Raw genomic sequence first — 19114 nt, 5'->3', positions numbered from 1 at the left:
CAGGTAAAGCATGACATGTTCTTAATGAGATTTACGTATGGTACATATGACATTACTTTCTTTTTCTGACATTGCTGGGGAATGAAGTTTCTTAGTAAAATTTCCAGGTAACTGGAACTTAAGTACAATTTAGGAAGTACCAGCTACTTTTGAGGCATGTTTTTTGAAAGTATATTTCACACCTCCTGGTTCCTAAGCAGAGTTTACTTAATGTAGGTTAGCTTTTTCCACATTAGAGTTTTGTGTGACCGTCTGTGGCATAACACCTTTGTCTCTGTGCTAAATGGGTTCATGTTGCTTTGCCCTCTTAGAGTTCCTGTGCTCACCTTTTACAATTTTTTCCCTCATTTTCCAGTGGTACCTCTTAATGTTAATTAGCCTGCCTAAGCAGCTACATCTTGCCTTACTTTGAGTTTTTGCTCTATCTACTTAATGTTTGCTGCAGCACATAATTCGTTACGTGATGTGTATCTAGGTCTGGAAATGGTTGTGTGTGTTTGTGTGTGTGTGTGTGTGTGTGAAGTATTAGTGGTTTAGTTATCTTAACTTAGAAAAACTTGAAGTAGACTTTCTGAATTATCATTGTATCTCCTTGCAGCTGTTGTCCGTGCTCCTAATCTAGTTTAAATTGATGACTTGGTAGTTGTAATAATCCGTAGAAGCCAGCCATTTGTTACTCCAGACATTGTAGGATTACTTACTTGGGCTTAGCAGCATTGTCTTTACACAGGCCTTGAAGTAGTTGTTTTGAACTGCATTTAATTCCCCTTTACACATGATCATTTTATAAGATAATGTCCAGTTCTTCAGAATACTGTAAACTGCATTCAGATATCACTATAGCAAAAAAGCTGGTGGGAGCTCTTTCATTGGAGTCCATGCAATGGTCCCTCCAATTTGTTGTTTATAGATGTAGCATTTGATGGACCTTTTTGTACAGATGAGCCAAGGCAGGAGGATACTACTAGTAAACATCATTATGAGAGTTACTTTATTGTGCTGTTCCAGTCTGAGTCCTGCTCGTCGTCTCATTATTCATGCCGGGGAGACGAGAAGAGTGCTGTGCTTAATGAAGCTGGTTCTCTGGGACTGACCGGTGGGCTGCTCACTGCAGCGCATGGGAGACGCGGGTCCAGCACTGCTGTGCCCACCCTTCCCTCTTGTTGCACTAGAGCCAGGCTCTTCATAGTGTAGCCCTAACATATTCTACAGGCATTTAATTGCTTTACACTGACTTTGACAAAATATCACACACTATATATTTTTCTTAGGTAAAAGAAGTCATTAAATACATTATTAAACATACCTGTTAAATATAGTATTTTGTGCTTTTTGTTCTTTGTCTAATGGGAATAATATAAACTGTCATGAGGATTAAATTTATTACTTACTACGTGCAAAATACTTAAAATAGCACTTGGCATGTGTTTAGCTATTGTTATTTTTAAAATCATCATTCACATGACTTACATTTCAAAAAAGCATTAAAAGGCATCCAGCGAAATCCCCCACCCCTCCTGTCCGCATCCTCACTCCCCTGTAGGTAAACCACTTCTGCTGTTAGTTCTTCTGTGTCTTTCTGTAGTTTCTTCTGGCAAATACAAATACATTCCTCTCTTTTCCCAACCACCCTATTCAAATGGTGCCATACTCTCCAGGCTTTTTCCCTGTTGGACTTAATATTGTAGATATTATTCCTGTCTGGACAGCTGCATAGTCTTCTGCTGTAGGAGGCCCTATAACTTACTGAGCCCGTCCCCCAAAGGTCAACATTTATGGTAATGGCGCCACAGTGAGTAACCTTGCGTGGTGGACCTGTACGTCTTTTCCCACAAGTGCAGGTTAACCTGGGCCACTCTGTGTAGAGAGTGCCAAACTACCTGCCATAGGGGATCTGCCAATTTAAAGAGCTACCAGCAAAGTAAGAGTGCCTGTTTCCCAGAGCCCAGCCAATAGAGTGTGTTAAAAAACAAACTTTGATTTTGATTGAATTAGTAAAATGTTTTTTAGCATAATATAATTTGCATTTTTTTCTTCTGTATGATTAAGAGATTTGTATTTTCTCTGAACTATTTTTGCGGTACGCGGGCCTCTCACTGTTGTGGCCTCTCCCGTTGTGGAGCACAGGCTCCGGACGCACAGGCTCAGCGGCCATGGCCCACGGGCCCAGCCGCTCTGCGGCACGTGGGATCCTCCCGGAATGGGGCACGAACCCGTGTCCCCTGCATCAGCAGGCGGACTCTCAACCACTGCGCCACCAGGGGAGCCCTCTCTGAACTATTTTTATCCTTTTGGCTTCGTTGGTCTTTTTCATATCTTGAAGCTCTTTATATAGTCAGGAAATTAGTTTTTTTGAGATGAGTTGCAGTGTTCTTTTTTTTCCAGTTTGTTGTTTGGTAAAAATCCCATAGCAAAGTTAAAAAAAAAAACAACTTTAAGGTAGTTGAATTTATCAGTTGGCTTTCCCTACTACTACAAGGTTTTAAAGGGCGTCTCACTTTTTTTCTAGTACGTTTTAGGCTTTTGGTGCTATTTTCTTTTTTGGGGAATAACATCTAACTCTTTGATCCGTTTGGAATTTATTCTGTTAGAATTTTGGATCCAACTCGTCCTCTGCATCTCCAGGGCTACTGTTTCCACACCATTTTTTTTTTTTTTTTTTTGCGGTACGCGGGCCTCTCACTGTTGTGGCCTCTCCCGCTGCGGAGCACAGGCTCCGGATGCGCAGGCTCAGCGGCCATGGCTCACGGGCCCAGCCGCTCCGGGGCATGTGGGATCTTCCTGGACCGGGGCACGAACCCGTGTCCCCTGCATCGGCAGGCGGACTCACAACCACTGCGCCACCAGGGAAGCCCCTTAACATCTTTATTGGAGTATAGCTGCTTTACAATGGTGTGTTAGTTTCTGCTTTAAAACAAAGTGAATCAGTTATACATATGTTCCCATATATCTCCTTCCTTCCACGCCATCTATTGACAAGTACCTCTGGGGCTGCCCTGAGCTGCTGCCTTCATCCCTGTCACCACAGGTACTGGGGTCTGTTTCTGGTCTTTGGGTTCCGTTCCTTGAGTCTGTCTGTCCAGGGGGCTTTATTCAGAGATCTCCTGGCCATTCTTGTTTTTCTATATACATTTTAGAACCAGTTTGTCTAATTAAAAAAAAAAAAAAAAAAAAAAAAAAGTCTAGGGGCTTCCCTGGTGGCACAGTGGTTGAGAGTCTGCCTCCTGATGCAGGGGACGTGGGTTTGTGCCCCAGTCTGGGAAGATCCCACGTGCCGCAGAGCGGCTAGGCCCGTGAGCCATGGCCATTGAGCCTGCGCGTCCGGAGCCTGTGCTCCGCAACGGGAGAGGCCACAACAGTGAAGAGAGGCCTGCGTACCGCAAAAAAAAAAGTCTAGGTGGTATGTTTATTGGAATCTCATTAAATTTATAAATTATCTAAGGGGAAATTGACAATTTAAAATAAGGGTATGTCTAACTATGTGGTAAGTCTCCTTTTGTCCTTTAAAATAAGCTTTCTGATTTTCTTCCTGTATTTCTTGTATTTACATTCTTTGGTAAGATGATTTCTAGGCATTAAATGTGTTGGGCTTTTCCCCTTGTATCATGTATATTTCACACCCTGCTACTTTACTGTGCTTTCCTTGTTTGTGATAGTTTCTGCATAGATTCTTTTGAGTTTTCCAGCTGTAATTATCTATAGTTATGAATGGTTTTGTTTTCTTTCCAATCTTTGTAACTTTACTTTCTCCTGTCTAACTGTATCTTCAGTGCATGTTAAGTAATAGTGGTGCTAGGAGATACATTTCCTACTGCTCCTGGATCAGTTTTGGGAAATTACCCGTTTCATTCCGATTTTGAAGTTTATTTGTATAATTTGATCTGCATGTTCTAATAATTCTTTTAATTTCTTTTATTTCTTTGATTGTTCTTCTGTGTTTCATTCTTTTTTTCTTGATGAGATTAAGAAGTGGTTTATATATTTTATTTAGAAAATCTGTTTTGTATATTTTTCCCTCAGAGAATCAGCTACTGTATTAGTTTTTTCTGTTTGTGAATCTGATGTTTGTGTCATTTTCATTCTTTCCTCTTTTTTTGGATGTATGTATTTAACACAGTGAGTTGTCTCTAGAGCACTGTTTCAACTTTTAGGTTCCGATATTTGGTATTATTACTATTTTTTTTAAAGGAATTTGAGGGAATGTTTTGTATTTCCTTTAACTCATTGTTTAAGGGAGACTTTTTAAAACTTCATTGTGAAAGAGGCCTTTTTTGGATGTTAACTGTTTTTATTATTTCTGTGCTGGCAGCCTCACTGATGTTGGGCCTCACTTGTCATTTAGATGTTAGGGGTGTCTGCCATTTTTATCTCTAAAGAAGATGTTCTTTTTTTTAAAAAACAGACTTATTTATTTTTGGCTGCGTTTGGTCTTCGTTGCTGCACGCAGGCTTTCTCTAGTTGCGGCGAGTGGGGGCTCCTCTTCCTTGTGGTGTGCGGGCTTCTCATTGCTGTGGTTTCTCTTGTTGTGAAGCACGGGCTCTAGACACGTGGGCTTCAGTAGTTGTGGCTCGCGGGCTCCAGAGCATAGGCTCAGTAGTTGTGGGGCGTGGGCTTAGTTGCTCCCCAGCATGTGGGATCTTCCCAGAACAGGGCTCAAACCCGTGTCTCCTGCATTGGCAGGCGGATTCTTAACCACTGTGCCACCAAGGAAGTCCCGGAAGATATTCTGATGGCAGGGGATTGGCAGTTCATCTGGGCCAGAAGCTTGGTATCTGATCATGGATCTTTTCTATTAGAGGGACTTTAATCTCCAATACAGGCCTAGAGCATAGCTAGAATTGTATATTATAATTTATAAGTCTTTTACCTTTGCTTGAAAACCTTTAGATAAGATATTGCACCAAAATTCTTTAAGTTGCTTTTGAAATTAAAGAAAAAAAAAAGCCCTTAATATCCATGTTCTTTTCTTTTTGTGAAACTTTTAAGTATCTTGCTTTAATTTTCCATCTGATAATTTTCCTGATCAGGGAATTTTATATAATCTTCTCTCCAACCCGCCCATATTATACTTCGTTTGAAATATATTTTAATAATGTATTTCAAATACTAGTATTTTAAAATGTCTCTTTGAAAAGATTATTTTCAGTATTCTGGAAGTCTAAAATAGTCAAGACTCTTAGAGGAAAACATAGGCAGAACATTCTATGACATAAATCACAGCAAGATCCTTTTTGACCCACCTCCTAGAGAAATGGAAATAAAAACAAAATAAACAAATGGGACCTAATGAAACTTCAAAGCTTTTGCACAGCAAAGGAAACCATAAACAAGACCAAAAGACAACCCTCAGAATGGGAGAAAATATTTGCAAATGAAGCAACTGACAAAGAATTAATCTCCAAAATTTACAAGCAGCTCATGCAGCCCAATAACAAAAAAACAAACAACCCAACCCAAAATGGGCAGAAGACCTAAATAGACATTTCTCCAAAGAAGATATACAGATTACCAACAGACACATGAAAGAATGCTCAGCATCATTAATCATTAGAGAAATGCAAATCAAAACTACAATGAGATATCATCTCACACCAGTCAGAATGGCCATCATCAGAAAATCTAGAAACAATAAATGCTGGAGAGGGTGTGGAGAAAAGGGAACGCTTTTGCACTGTTGGTGGGAATGTAAATTGATACAGCCACTATGGAGAACAGTATGGAGGTGCCTTAAAAAACTAAAAATAGAACTACCATACGACCCAGCAATCCCACAACTGGGCATATACCCTGAGAAAACCATAATTCAAAAAGAGTCATGTACCACAGTGTTCATTGCAGCTCTATTTACAATAGCCAGGACATGGAAGCAACCTACGTGTCCATCGACAGATGAATGGATAAAGAAGATGTGGCACATATATACAATGGAATATTACTCAGCCATAAAAAGAAATGAAATTGAGTTATTTGTAGTGAGGTGGATGGACCTAGAGTCTGTCATACAGAGTGAAGTAAGAAAGAGAAAAACAAATACCATATGCTAACACATATATATGGAATCTAAGAAAAAAAATAAAGTCATGAAGAACCTAGGGGCAAGACAGGAATAAAGACACAGACCTACTAGAGAATGGACTTGAGGACATGGGGAAGGGGAAGGGAAGGCTGGGACAAAGTGAGAGAGTGGCATGGACATTATACACTACCAAATACAAAATAGATAGCTAGTGGGAAGCTGCCGCATAGCACAGGGAGATCAGCTTGGTGCTTTGTGACCACCTAGAGGGGTGGGAGGGAGGGAGACGCAAGAGGGAAGAGATATGGGGACATATGTATAACTGATTCACTTTGTTATAAAGCAGAAACTGACACACCATTGTAAAGCATTTATACTCCAATAAAGATGTTAAAAAAAATAGTCAAGACATTTCTAGAAGAGGGAATTCTTTATATACTTAGTTTTCCTAAAGAATTGAAGTTGGAAATTCTGCTGAAGGAAATCTAGTTGTAAGAATAGTTCTCTCTCTTTAGCTAAATGCAATGTGAGATGAAGAATGGTACTTTAAAATTTTAAGTACTTTTATTATTAGCATGCTAATTTTTCCTTTATGGCCTGAATTTGTTCTTACCTTGGAGACTGTATAATTGTGGCTTATGATGCTGATACTGTTACCTAGTCCTGACTTAGAGGCTTCTTCTGTCTCACGACCAGCAGAGGCTGCTGTCCTCATTTGTGTATGTGTGTGTGTACAGATACATGTGTGTCTTCTTCAGTGAACTGGGGCAAAAATATCAATCTCTAACTATAGTACGTACTAGAGGAGACATCCAAACTAAAAACAAGTTTCACCTAAAACGTGTCAGTCAGGATGTGCCTCTGGCTCATGACGATTTTGTTTTTGGATGGATGTAATTCCTTCTGCTTATGTGACCTTAATCTTCTAGTGCTCACTCTTTGTATTTTAGGGCTCTTCACCTGTGCAAAATGTAATTCAGTGCTAAATAAGTCATATGGTATCAGGCTGTTGTTCTGGGAAAAACCAACTCACATACTTGAAACAGAATCTGAGCCTTGAATTTCTATTTTAAAAACATAACTTTTTCTTCCTTCCCTCATCACTGTCTTCATTTCCCATTTAAGTTCTATGGATAGAAGTATGGGGTTTTTTTTTTGTTTTGTTTTTTTTGCGGTACGCGGGCCTCTCACTGTTGTGGCCTCTCCCATTGTGGAGCACAGGCTCCGGACGCACAGGCTCAGTGGCCATGGCTCACGGGCCCAGCCGCTCCGCGGCATGTGGGATCTTCCCAGACCAGGGCACGAACCCATGTCCCCTGCATCGGCAGGCGGACTCTCAACCACTGCGCCACCAGGGAAGACCGAAGTATGGCTTTTTACAAATATTTTAAAAATGATTTATTTCATGAATCTGTCACTTGTTTTTATCCAGATTAATTTTCATCTTGTGTAATTCTGAATAGGGCATTTCTAGTATTTGCCTTTATACACTGTAAGCAAGCTTCCCCAAGTTGTCTGAAGTTCGCACTGCTGTGCTTTCATACTTTGTTAGTATACCAGTGTGCTGGAGTTTGAATTTTTCTGTTATATTATTTGGGAATCTTAAGTTTCAAACACTTTTATCTTTCTAAAACCTGTTTTATCTGACCATTGTATTTTCCTGCAGAAAGGGTGCTGACTGTGCAGGCTCCCCCTGGGTTCTTGAATTGTGTGTGATTCAAAGAAATTGACTTGTAGTATTCCGAGGCTGTCCTCATTATCTTTTAAAACTGGTTTTTAACAATTGGTGTCCCATTCTTCTCCCCCATTTGACAAGCTGATTGCTGACCTTTCTTTGGAAATCGATAAATTGTAGATGTCAGAATTCTTTTGTAAAAAGAGGAAGTCTGATTTCTATGTAGAAGGATACATCAGTTGTTTCTATGGAGACATTAAAGACTCAAATAAATGTTTATAATTAGAGCTCAGGTGTTCTGGGGGAGACCTGAGGAGAATACATTGTGGAAAATCAATAAGAGCTTGAAGGAAAGTTCTGTAATGTAAACATTATTAGCAAAATGTAATGTAGTAATTGACTTTCTCCTTTGGAACTGGAGACATGAAAAAGTAATGTTATGTTTATGTGTAAAAGTAATGTTAGTTGTGTTTGGATATTTTATGTTTATTTCTCAGCTTTTCATGCGACACCCAACACTTACAAGCGGAAGAACACGGAGACGGCTCTGGACAACAAGCCTTGCGGCCCCCAGTGTTACCAACACTTGGTAAGCGTGCGCAGCGGGGCTCCAGAGGGAATTGGAGAAGTCTTAATTTTGAACTTCGGTGAGGTCTGTAAAGTCAGAGGTAACCTCACTGTTCCCATACTTTCATTGGCCATATGATAGCAGAGGTTTCTCAGTCACATTTCTTGGTAGTGCTTACGTACTGCACATTCTAGTCTTTCGTTATCTCGTGTTATTCTTTATCTCTGTTAGTCTTTTCAGCAGCGTATGGAGGTCTTTAGGATCCAGGCCTCCTGTACCTCCACAGAGCTTATGAGAATGGGAAGCACAGAGGACCCTTTTAAACCCCAGAAGTGCAGTAGTTTCTGAGCCTTGCCCAGAGCCATAGCCCTTCTTTGAGTTGTAGACCCACTGTAGTTGAGCTATATTATATATAGGTCCTGGAGAGGTTTTGTATGTTTTTTTTTTTTTTTAATGATGGAGAAAAGGTAAGGGTTTAGGAAAATATGAGGTAGAAAAGTTGTTTTTTACGGGTACTATCTTATTTTTACCATTTCCCCTCTTTGAACCAAGCCACTCCTACCTAGGAACTAAATGGGTATATATTGCCTGTTGGATTTTGGACAGAAGATTCATTGAATGGCACCTGCAGAAGGTATCCTATTTTTAAGCAATTTGGTTTTTGTAGAATGAAGTATAAAACTGTTGGCTGCTCTCAGACTTCTCCCTTCTATTGCCACTAAAAATGGAATTCTTGAGCACTGTTTTATAATATTCCTTACAAGGCAGAATTTTATTTGGCTCATCTAAAATGTGTCTGTGGTATCTCTATAATCCACGCCCTTCCCGTTGTTGTATACTTTCCGAGACTGGATTGTTACACCTGGTAATGCAGAATATAACCCTCACCGCCTTGTTCGTCGAGTTCCTTTAATGTCTTCCTGGGGCTGTGCATCCCTCACAGGGGAAAAAAAAAATGGGATGTTTTACTTGTAAGGTGGAAAGTGACAGAACGGAGTATGTGTACATGTTTTGTTTTTTTCTTGTATACTTTAAATATTACCTTAGAAAGGGACGTGTTGGCTTAAGAAACCCTGAAATAGGAAGGTGTGACTTTAGATGCACATTAGATGTGTGATTCCTCTTAAAATTCACTTTTAACTGGACTGTTACCTAAAGTATATTTGTATTTTAACTCATAATCAGTTAATATAGAGCCGTCTTGCCTGATTTTATGCTGCTCTGGCACTGTACGGAAGCCATATTTATCTTTCGCAAATCTTCAAACCCTCAAAAGCAGATAGAAAACAGTTGTATGTAGATGTGCAACTGTTTGTGAAAGCCGGATAGGGTGATACATTTGACTAACGTGCCAACGCCATCCTTTTTTTTCCTCCTCCGCCAAAATGAGCTGCAGAACTTTACCCTGATGTCTGCACTTTTCCCCCTTCGTAGGAGGGCGCGAAGGAGTTTGCTGCCGCCCTCACTGCCGAGCGGATAAAGACGCCCCCGAAGCGCCCAGGCGGCCGCAGGAGAGGGCGGCTCCCCAACAACAGCAGCAGGCCCGGCACCCCCACCACCAACGTGCTCGAGTCGAAGGACACGGACAGTGACAGGGAGGCGGGGACCGAGACCGGAGGGGAGGGCAACGACAAGGAGGAGGAGGAGAAGAAGGACGAGACCTCCAGCTCCTCGGGTGAGACGCGCCTGGTAACGGGCTCTTCCTGCCGGTTGCAGGGTTCATGCTGTCAAGGTTCGGGTTGTGTTACTTCCCTCAGTTGGTTAGTTACAGACGCGGTGAGAAACCCAGGGGCAGAGCTGTGTGGCTGTGACTCTTCCTGCTCTCTTCGGGCCCACACCCAGCCCTCGCCTGTGGTGTTGATCTGTCTGGGTTACTTGCAAGTTGACGATCCAGTTTATTTTCACTCTTTGGGTCACTTTCCTTTTTCCAGCTTTCACAAGGGCATGATGAAATTCTCATCATTCAGCTGAATATTCTCGACGCTCTGTGGCTAGTTTTGGTTAGGAGAGAGGATTAGAACCACTGACTAATGTGTTATGGATTGTCTTTTCAGCCCTATGATTATTACACCATAAATAAGAGTAGGGCAACCCCGTTTGCTTTCAGTTTAGAAGGCTGAGTTAAAGGGAGCCCGCTCTCATGGCTTCCATGGGGGAAAAGCTTACTGATATTTCCTTCCCTTTCCCTTTCCTTCCTCCCATTGCTATTTCTTGACCATTGCTTAACTTTGGTTTCGTAGAAGCGAATTCTCGGTGTCAAACACCAATAAAGATGAAGCCCAACGCCGAGCCCCCCGAGAACGTGGAGTGGAGTGGCGCTGAGGCCTCCATGTTCAGGGTCCTCATCGGCACGTACTATGACAATTTCTGTGCCATCGCCAGGTTGATTGGGACCAAAACATGTCGACAGGTAAGCGTGGCTGATAAAAATACTGTCAGCTTCAAACGGAGAAATATGTGGTCACTGTCCAAACATACGAACATTCATGAAAAATTTTTTTTCACTGAGAGGGAACTGAAAGGAAATTACTCATTCAACTTTAGATGTTTCAGGTTAGGTGGCAATGGGTTCTATCTTATTTGTTCATTTGTTTTTTGGCCATGCTGCACGGCACGTGGCATCTTAGTTCCCCAAACAGGGATCGAACCTGTGTCCCTTGCAGTGTAAGTGCAGAGTCCTAACCACTGGACCACCAGGGAATTCTGGCGACGGGTTTTAAAAACCAGGAACAATTTAGATTTAGCCTCATGACTCTCAATAAGAGTGTAATCGCAGCAGCGTCACAGGACAGACAAATAGCTTCTGGTGGGAATGAGCAGGAGACTGGTTTGCTTAAATAGACGGTCCTCACGGCCCTGTGACCTTGCCTCTTGTCAGGTGTATGAGTTTCGAGTCAAAGAATCCAGTGTCATAGCGCCGGCCCCCGCCGAGGACGTTGACACCCCTCCCAGGAAGAAGAAGAGGAAACACCGGTGAGTCTGCCGCGTGATGGGGAGGCCACTGCGGGCAGGGTGCTCATGAGGGCAGTGGCGGCTCCACTCTGTCGATTAGGAAAGAGGCTTAAGTGGCCTCAGAAATAGACCTGTGGGGTCTTGTTTCCATGGGCATTTGTTGGCATTTTTCTGTAAGAGCACAGTGGCAGTCAGGAGATTTGGTGTGTTGAGTCATAAAAATTTTATGATTACTATGCCACATTTTGGTTACGAAGAACTACTGAGTAGCTTCTGCAGTGAAGGCTGCATAGACCCTTACTTGGCATTCGTGTGTGGATCTTGGGAGGCTGTGAGCTCCGGGCCGGTTTTCACTCTAGGAGCCTGAGTTTTCCAAGCCCACCCTGCCATCGGCCTGGGTGAGCCAGTGACGGGGGCAGTGAAGGTGTCAGGCTGACTCGGATGCGTGGGGGCTGGATGGACTACTTGCTGTAACCACCCCCCGCTCCTTTTTTTCTTTTTAGGGAGAAACATAGTTGGGTGTTGGGTAAGGGAACATCTAAATTATGCTTCAAAAATTGTCTACAGCTTAATTTAGGCTTTAGTAGATGCTTCTGCATTTTTTGCTTGGATTATTTCTAACCATATAGCTCAGTTGAAATGATGCAAGATTCCAGGAATTAGAGCAGGTATGCTGTGTCAGTATCATCCACACTAGAATAAACCTGCCCCAGGTGGCCGGGCTGGCTCTCTGAGGCCACAGCCCTTAAGCTGTTCCCACGCTGCTCCACACCTGCGCCAGGTGTGAGCTGGGGGGCGTGTGACTCCTCTTTCACAGTTACTTGGATTAAGAGCCCCGCTGCATTCATGGCACAGGCTGACCCGTTTAAGTTGCGTTTGTTGACATGTGACTGACTGTGCGCCCCAGGGTCATGAGGATGATGTTTTCTTTCTTTGTGTTTTGCAGGTTGTGGGCTGCACACTGCAGAAAGATACAGCTGAAGAAGGGTTGGCATCTTTCCGCTCAGCTTCATTAGTAGCTCAGGGTTTACTTCTCGTGTCTCAAAATAGTAATTGGATTAGAGTTTGGGATATTCTGATATAACCGACTTTGGTGCACTGAAGTTTAATGCACAGAAGCGCATTAAATGGAGGCCGTCTGTTGATTAATTTCCAGTCGGTTAGAGGAGAACGACTCTGGGAACCTGACTGCGGTGTGTGTGACAGGGCCCCGGGGATCCCGAGCTCTTGGCGGGTGGGGCTAATTTCTGCGGACCTCTTGTAAACAGTGTGTGTGATGTTGCGGACACGGAAAGACAACCCGCTAACTCGGAGGGCCACGGGGAAAGCGTGTGCTTGTCGGGCGTGTGCTCCCCTCACCGCTCTCTGGACTGATGTGGTGCCGTTGTCTCTGCAGACGGCTCCTCCAACCATGTTTACAACTACCAGCCCTGTGACCACCCGCGGCAGCCTTGCGACAGCTCGTGCCCTTGTGTGATAGCACAGAATTTTTGTGAAAAGTTTTGTCAGTGTAGTTCAGAGTGTAAGTATTTGTTGTCTTGATGTGATTACATGAGAATTCAATAGGCTGTTGGTCAGCAATTTAAAACTGTAACCTCAGTCGGCACAAGCACACGGTAGCCCCTGCGTGCTGCTCCCTTTGGGAAACTCACTTATGCCACGAGCATGCCTGGCGCCCAGGAGTGGCGCTGGGCCTGTATCCAGCCAGCCTCCTGGCTGACGCGGGTATGCGGGCAGGCTTAGGCGAATGTGGGTTAAAGGAGCTTTTGTTTTTTTCCCCCTTGATCATTTAACTTAAATCATAGTAGAGTTGACATAGAATGGAAGGGGACTCTAGAAATAGCTCCCCAAATACTTTTTGGACACCAGAAACTGTTAAGAGTTAGGTGGGTTTAGTCTTCAGAATACAGGAATGTGTAGCATCAGGGTAGTGATTGTAGTGATTTAATGAAACTGCACTGAAGCCTGGATACCAAGGAAGTACCTAGAACTCTGACTACCGGAATGGTTGAGATCCATGGATACTATGTAGTCCAAATCCTTCCTTCGCACCTGTTTTATAAATCAAGGAACTGTAAGTACACGTGCCACCTAACAAACAAAAGGGGAGACAGGAACTCAGTGACCTACTTCAGTATGGACAGCCTTAACTTTCCTGTTACTTCCCTTTCCTCATGTGTACGATGGGATAATACAGTTGTTGTGAGGCCTCCGTGCGTTAATCAGGGCCTTAGCGCCAGACTTGAGCTGCACCATTAGGCAAGGTTTTCGTCTGACGAAGAACATCTCTCTGAAGGTCAGAACCGCTTTCCGGGATGCCGCTGCAAAGCCCAGTGCAACACCAAGCAGTGCCCGTGCTACCTGGCTGTCCGAGAGTGTGACCCCGACCTCTGTCTTACTTGTGGAGCTGCTGACCACTGGGACAGTAAAAACGTGTCCTGCAAGAACTGTAGCATTCAGCGGGGCTCCAAGAAGGTAGGGCGTGATCATTGTTGGTGGGCTTCCAAGAAGTGTCAAAGTCAGGATAGTCTGAGACCATTTAGCTGGGGCAAAAAAGTGATTATTGAATGGTACAGCTGACAGAAGGAAAATGGTTCATTTTTCTGTAGAGTACTTGAGTTTGATATAGGATGAACCAGTAAACTCTGAGAAGCAGCTGTTAATGGTATCAGATTTGAGTAAGAGGTATTTTTCCAGTTGTTTAATAGGCGATTTGATTTTCTTTTTAAGTTTAGTTAATAGAACAAGTGGTTTATCTGGTCTCCTTAAAGCAAATCAGTGATGTTCCTGTCAGAACAGAGACCCATTCTTATCAAATAGTATTCTGGGTTCCTTTTTGCACAGAGTAAAAGATGGGACTTCCCACGGTAGTTTCTGCAGACTTATTAGTTCCTGTTTCTATAATAACCTTGAAAATAACACAGGCAGGAATTATATAACTGAAGCCTGGGCATTGCATGCACTTGACTTGTTGCAACCAGGGAGTTTATTGTTGACCAAAAGAAACTTAGTTTTTTAGGGTAGTATCTTAGTTTTTAGGGTCGACGATAGATTTCTTCAATTAATCATTTTTATAATAATAGCTGACATTTATTATTTAATATAGAGCAGGCCCTGGTCTAAGCACTTTGTGTATTAACTCATGAGTCTTCCTAACTCCCTGAGTTAGGAATAATCATTAAACCCAACGTTCTGAGACTTGTCAGGAAAGGAGCAGGAACTCAGCCAGGCGTTCTGGCCCCGGACCCTGTGCTGTGAGTGACCACCCCGTGTGCACGCGGCACGCTCATCTCTTAGGGTCTTGAACTAGTGTGTAAGGTAACTGAGATCGTACTACTGTGGTCCTACTCTACTGGAACTTCTGTTTATGGCAGTGGCTTTATTTTTTTGGCTGTTCAGACGGTTTTACTCTAGGTCCTCACGTCACAGTGATGCTGGTGTGGTTTCCCGGGGACACCCGTTCAGCCCCGAGAACTCCCAGTTCTCCCTCAATCCCGTACTTCCCCACTGTATGATAAAAACGCCTCCTTCAGTTTGTTCAGAAAGTGGATAATCCTAATGGCGACATGCCTTTCTACACATCTTTTACCTCCTAAAACAGAAAACTGTGTAGATACTTTTTACCAACGGGGTTTCATTTGCTTAACAGTATTTAGCTGGTCGGGAAGGTACTTGGTTAATTCTTCCCTGACAGGGAGCGTAGGCTGAGTCAGAACAAGCATAGATCGGTAACCTGGGGGATCCGGGAGTCTTTTTCAAGGCCACGAGGATACTTGGAATGAAAGCATAATAACGAGCCACGATGAAAAGTCAGGGATTCATTGCCAAACAGACTCTAACGGTAGAAGCGACAGCGATGGTCAGTCATCTTGGCATCAGCTAAGAACAGAATGCTGGCCCCTGGGATCGTGCCACCCCTCGTGGGGGCTTTTCGTGCTGTCGTGAGGAAGGGCCGTGGAAGGACGCGCCCGAGAGAAAAGCGCCCTGGAAGGAATAAAAGCTGGTGAAGAGCCAGGAGAGGGCCCCCTGGGGGCTGGGAGCGGGCCTGGAGGAGGTGGCGATAGAGGCTGCCTTGGGGAGGTGCGGGGGGCAAGGGGTCCCTGTGTGACAGGCACGTTGCAGTGAAGTCCAGGAAGTCAAGGGCTGAAGGACGGGCAGGGAAGCAAGTGGTGCAGCACGTCCGGAGGCCTCGTGCGAGGACCGCAGTCGGAGGGACCCGCACCAGCACAGGTGATGTCGTATTTCTGAGAGAGACAGAGGATACCTAGGCTCTACTTGATTTACAAAAACCAAGACGTGCTTCTTGCAGTTTGTCAAGCCCTTTGGTAACGTGGGGGAGCCGACCCCTTCCCCCACCTGTGGTCGAATTACCCTGGTCATCCCACGGTCTGATTTGTCCGGCTTCACTCTCCTCTGATTCTATGATTGTGTTTATTATTCTCTAGCATTTACTGCTGGCACCATCTGATGTGGCAGGCTGGGGGATTTTCATCAAAGATCCTGTACAGAAAAATGAATTCATCTCGGAATACTGTGGAGAGGTAAGGCAGAGCCGCCCAGTTACAGACAGAGGGATGCTCACGTGGCGTCATCTGTACTCACTTTGCCTTGCACCGATTTTCACTGGGCAAGTCCATTGGGTTTGATTAGAAGTGCATTTAAAATGCCTTTTCAGCTTGGGCTTGTGGGTTTGGTTTGTTTGGAAGTTAAGCTACACGGCTTCAGTCCTTGTCACAGTTAGCCTTTATCGCCTGGGGACGAGGGGGAGAACAAGAGCTTTAAGATGAGGAGTCTGTCCTGCTTGATCCACAGCCTAGTTGATAAAGACCTAAGTTAGGAAAAACCCTGGGGCTGGCTTCATTGTGCGATTAACCCACCTGGTTTGTATTTTGTACTGAGTAAAAAGACTTTTGTTCATCACTTTCTCCAAGCATAGTTACTTTAAATGTGGAAGTATTCAGTATTTCTAAGTTAGAGTCCTTAAAATATCACTGTTTTTGACAAAGAGAGAAACTGGCCACAGTGACTCTTTGTTGAGCATCCTCAAGGTCCCAACTGTCCCTGATGAGCTGGAGTGTGTTCTCCTACCAGGCTCACCTGATGCAAAACAACCTCCCCCATGTCCTTCCTTTTAGATTATTTCTCAAGATGAAGCAGACAGAAGAGGGAAAGTATATGATAAATACATGTGCAGCTTTCTCTTCAACTTGAACAATGGTATGTTGATGAATTAGAGTGCATTTGGTTCCCAGGTTGCACGGGCCCTTCTGGTGGCTTGAGTATCAGAAACGACGTTAGGGGCCCCCAGTGTCTGCAGTGTTGGAAGGAGCCCCGGCCTGGGCTGTTTGCTGGGAAGCCAGGCAGGTTGGATGAGTGTAACTTGGGGGTGGAGGTGGAGGCTCCCTCAGCCGTGGGGGGCTGTGTGTGCAGGGAGTGATCGCTGCCCCGGCCCTGAGCTGCTCCTTGGCTTCACTGCCTGGCTCTCCTCGTGCCCCTCTTGCCACAGGCACCAGTCGGCTGGGCCCCCCTCCTCCAGTTAGTGCCTCTGACCTGGGAAGGGTGTGGAGCACGGCCTCGTGAAGCGTCTCCACAACGTCCCTGGGGGTCCTCAGAGGACTGTGAGGGTAAAGGGTGCTGCGTGTGCAGATGCCGATCCTGGGTGGAAACCTTACGGTGTAGTCGGGTCACTGCTGGGAGTGTGCACTTCACACCCAAGCTACTCAGGGGGCCTCTCAGCTGAAGCAAGTAGAGTGGGTTCTTTCATGAATGTGCTCCATAAATGGTAATAATGAAAAGAACTAATATAATTTAAAATGTGAAGGGAAGAATTTAGTCAGATTTTTCTTTTTTTTGCCATGCTTTGGTCAGTAATACGTATTTATAGCTGATACAACTCTTGAATCACTGATGAATTTTTACCTAGAGAACATTTTCTTCCAAATGTCATTTCATACTAGGTGAAGTTGGTTGAATGATTTGCTTTTGAAGGCAAACCCTGAAGAAGTATAACCAGTTGTATTTCCAGAATCACAATAACTTTGTTTGTTTATTGATCTATAGCTGAAATTGTTTACTGGATTGTGCTTATTTTTTCTCTTTAGATTTTGTGGTGGATGCAACCCGCAAGGGTAACAAAATTCGTTTTGCAAATCACTCAGTAAATCCAAACTGCTATGCAAAAGGTAGGTGTCCCTGGAGGTGGAGCTGCTGCAGGTTGACCTGAGTGGTTCGGGGTTGACACTTGTTACGTGAATGGTCAGCAACTCTCCCGGGCCGACTTCACTGACCCCGGCGTCTCTCTCTGCAGTGATGATGGTTAACGGCGATCACAGGATAGGGATTTTTGCTAAGAGAGCCATCCAGACTGGTGAAGAGCTGTTTTTTGATTACAGGTTGGTAACAGTACATTTCTAGAGTCATCAAGGGCTTTTTCTCCCTGGTCCAGCTCCGGGCTTCTGTTGTTGGAAGGACAGAGTTTTCTGGTCGTTATTTGTCATGGGCAGTGGTGGGAGTTTGGTAACGTAGTTTCCATTATACAAGTAGTGCTTTAAAAATGTAGAAAGCTAGGGCTTCCCTGGTGGTGCAGTGGTTGAGAGTCCGCCTGCCGATGCAGGGGATGCGGGTTCGTGCCCCAGTCCGGGAAGATCCCATATGCCACGGAGCGGCTGGGCCTGTGGGCCATGGCTGCTGAGCCTGTGTGTCCGGAGCCTGTGCTCTGCAACGGGAGAGGCCACAACAGTTAGAGGCCCGCGTACCACACACACACACAAAAAAAATGTAGAAAGCTCCATTTTTACCTTTGGGGGTCCTTTCTGTGGGAAAAGGCATGCCAGCCGTCAGGGTGCTGAGCTGAGGCCCTCGGCTGGCAGTTTATATTGTCAAGCTCGGGGGGATAAACTGACAAAATGCACTCAGATGACTGTCTAGTTAAACCAATCCTGTGGCTGATTGTACATCCCATCCAGAAGCTGTTTCTTGAGTGCTGAGTTGTCGTAATCTAGGGCCCGTGTGTAGCCACTTTCAATGGCAAACTGCGGCACAGCTGAAGGTGAGATCTACCCAGATCTTTAGTGGGAGGTTACGAAGCTGTAGCCCCCCCAGCTCTGAGTGAGGGGCAGCTGGTAGACCTTCCTTCGGGTGCGCGGTAGGCTCCAGCCGGCGGTGGAGGCCGCAGGTGCCTCTTCTGGCCTCTGTCCTGTTCTTTCTTCAAGGGGCTTGGGGGTGGCCAGCTCCGGTTGCTCCTGGGCCTTGTTGACTAGGGGCCTAAGTCAGGGCTCTGCCACATCGCAGTTACTTTGCCTTCCCCGTGTTAGGCCCGAACACTGCGCTGCGGGCCTGCCTTCGCCGGCGGTTGGTTTCAGGGGCACAGGGCTGGCTGGGGAGAGAACTGGGGAAGGGCTGTACTACCAGTTCCGTCCATTTGCAACTGGAACGGGCCCAATGACGCAGCTGTGTAACAGGACGCGTGTGCGCTTTTCCTCGGGGACGTGAGTGCAACACACTCAACTAAGCAGACTGGGTTGTGTTGGCTCTCACCCCGGGCTGGAGGGTACTCACCCCTTTTTCCTGCTGTTTGTTTCAGATACAGCCAGGCTGACGCCCTCAAGTACGTGGGCATCGAAAGAGAAATGGAAATCCCTTGACGTCTGCTACCTCCCCCCCTCCTCTTGGAACAGCTGCCTTAGCTTCAGGAACCTCGAGTACTGTGGGCGATTTAGAAAAAGAAAATGCAGTTTGAAATTCTGAATTTGCTAAGTACTGTAAGAATAATTTATAGTAATGAGTTTAAAAATCAACTTTTTATTGCCTTCTCACCAGCTGCAAAGTGTTTTGTACCAGTGAAGTTTTGCAATAATGCAGTGTGGTACATTTTTCAACTTTGAATAAAGAATACTTGAACTTC

The 19114-nt window shown here is 44.7% G+C and overlaps 1 protein-coding gene across 7 annotated transcripts in view; it reads left to right on the top strand.

Annotated features, from left to right (window-relative positions):
- Positions 1–19114, top strand: part of EZH2 (enhancer of zeste 2 polycomb repressive complex 2 subunit) — a 63029-nt gene extending 43915 nt beyond the window's left edge. For 5 of the 7 annotated variants that reach the window (XM_081244493.1, XM_081244489.1, XM_081244495.1 and 2 more), the window contains 12 exons: positions 8189–8280; positions 9694–9934; positions 10500–10669; positions 11138–11232; positions 12158–12198; positions 12608–12733; positions 13508–13686; positions 15657–15752; positions 16347–16428; positions 17313–17393; positions 17519–17603; positions 18794–19114. In XM_081244493.1, the coding sequence (XP_081100619.1) occupies positions 8189–8280; positions 9694–9934; positions 10500–10669; positions 11138–11232; positions 12158–12198; positions 12608–12733; positions 13508–13686; positions 15657–15752; positions 16347–16428; positions 17313–17393; positions 17519–17603; positions 18794–18854 (1349 nt within the window). In that variant the 3' untranslated portion in view covers positions 18855–19114. The remainder of the gene's footprint in view (positions 1–8188; positions 8281–9693; positions 9935–10499; positions 10670–11137; positions 11233–12157; positions 12199–12607; positions 12734–13507; positions 13687–15656; positions 15753–16346; positions 16429–17312; positions 17394–17518; positions 17604–18793) is intronic. The other 2 variants (XM_081244491.1, XM_081244490.1) reach the window with 1 other exon arrangement.

Source organism: Mesoplodon bidens, assembly GCF_964165515.1.
Source record: "Mesoplodon bidens genome assembly, chromosome: 9".
NCBI classification, from domain to species: domain Eukaryota; kingdom Metazoa; phylum Chordata; class Mammalia; order Artiodactyla; family Ziphiidae; genus Mesoplodon; species Mesoplodon bidens.
This window is presented reverse-complemented; position numbering and strand designations above follow the sequence as displayed.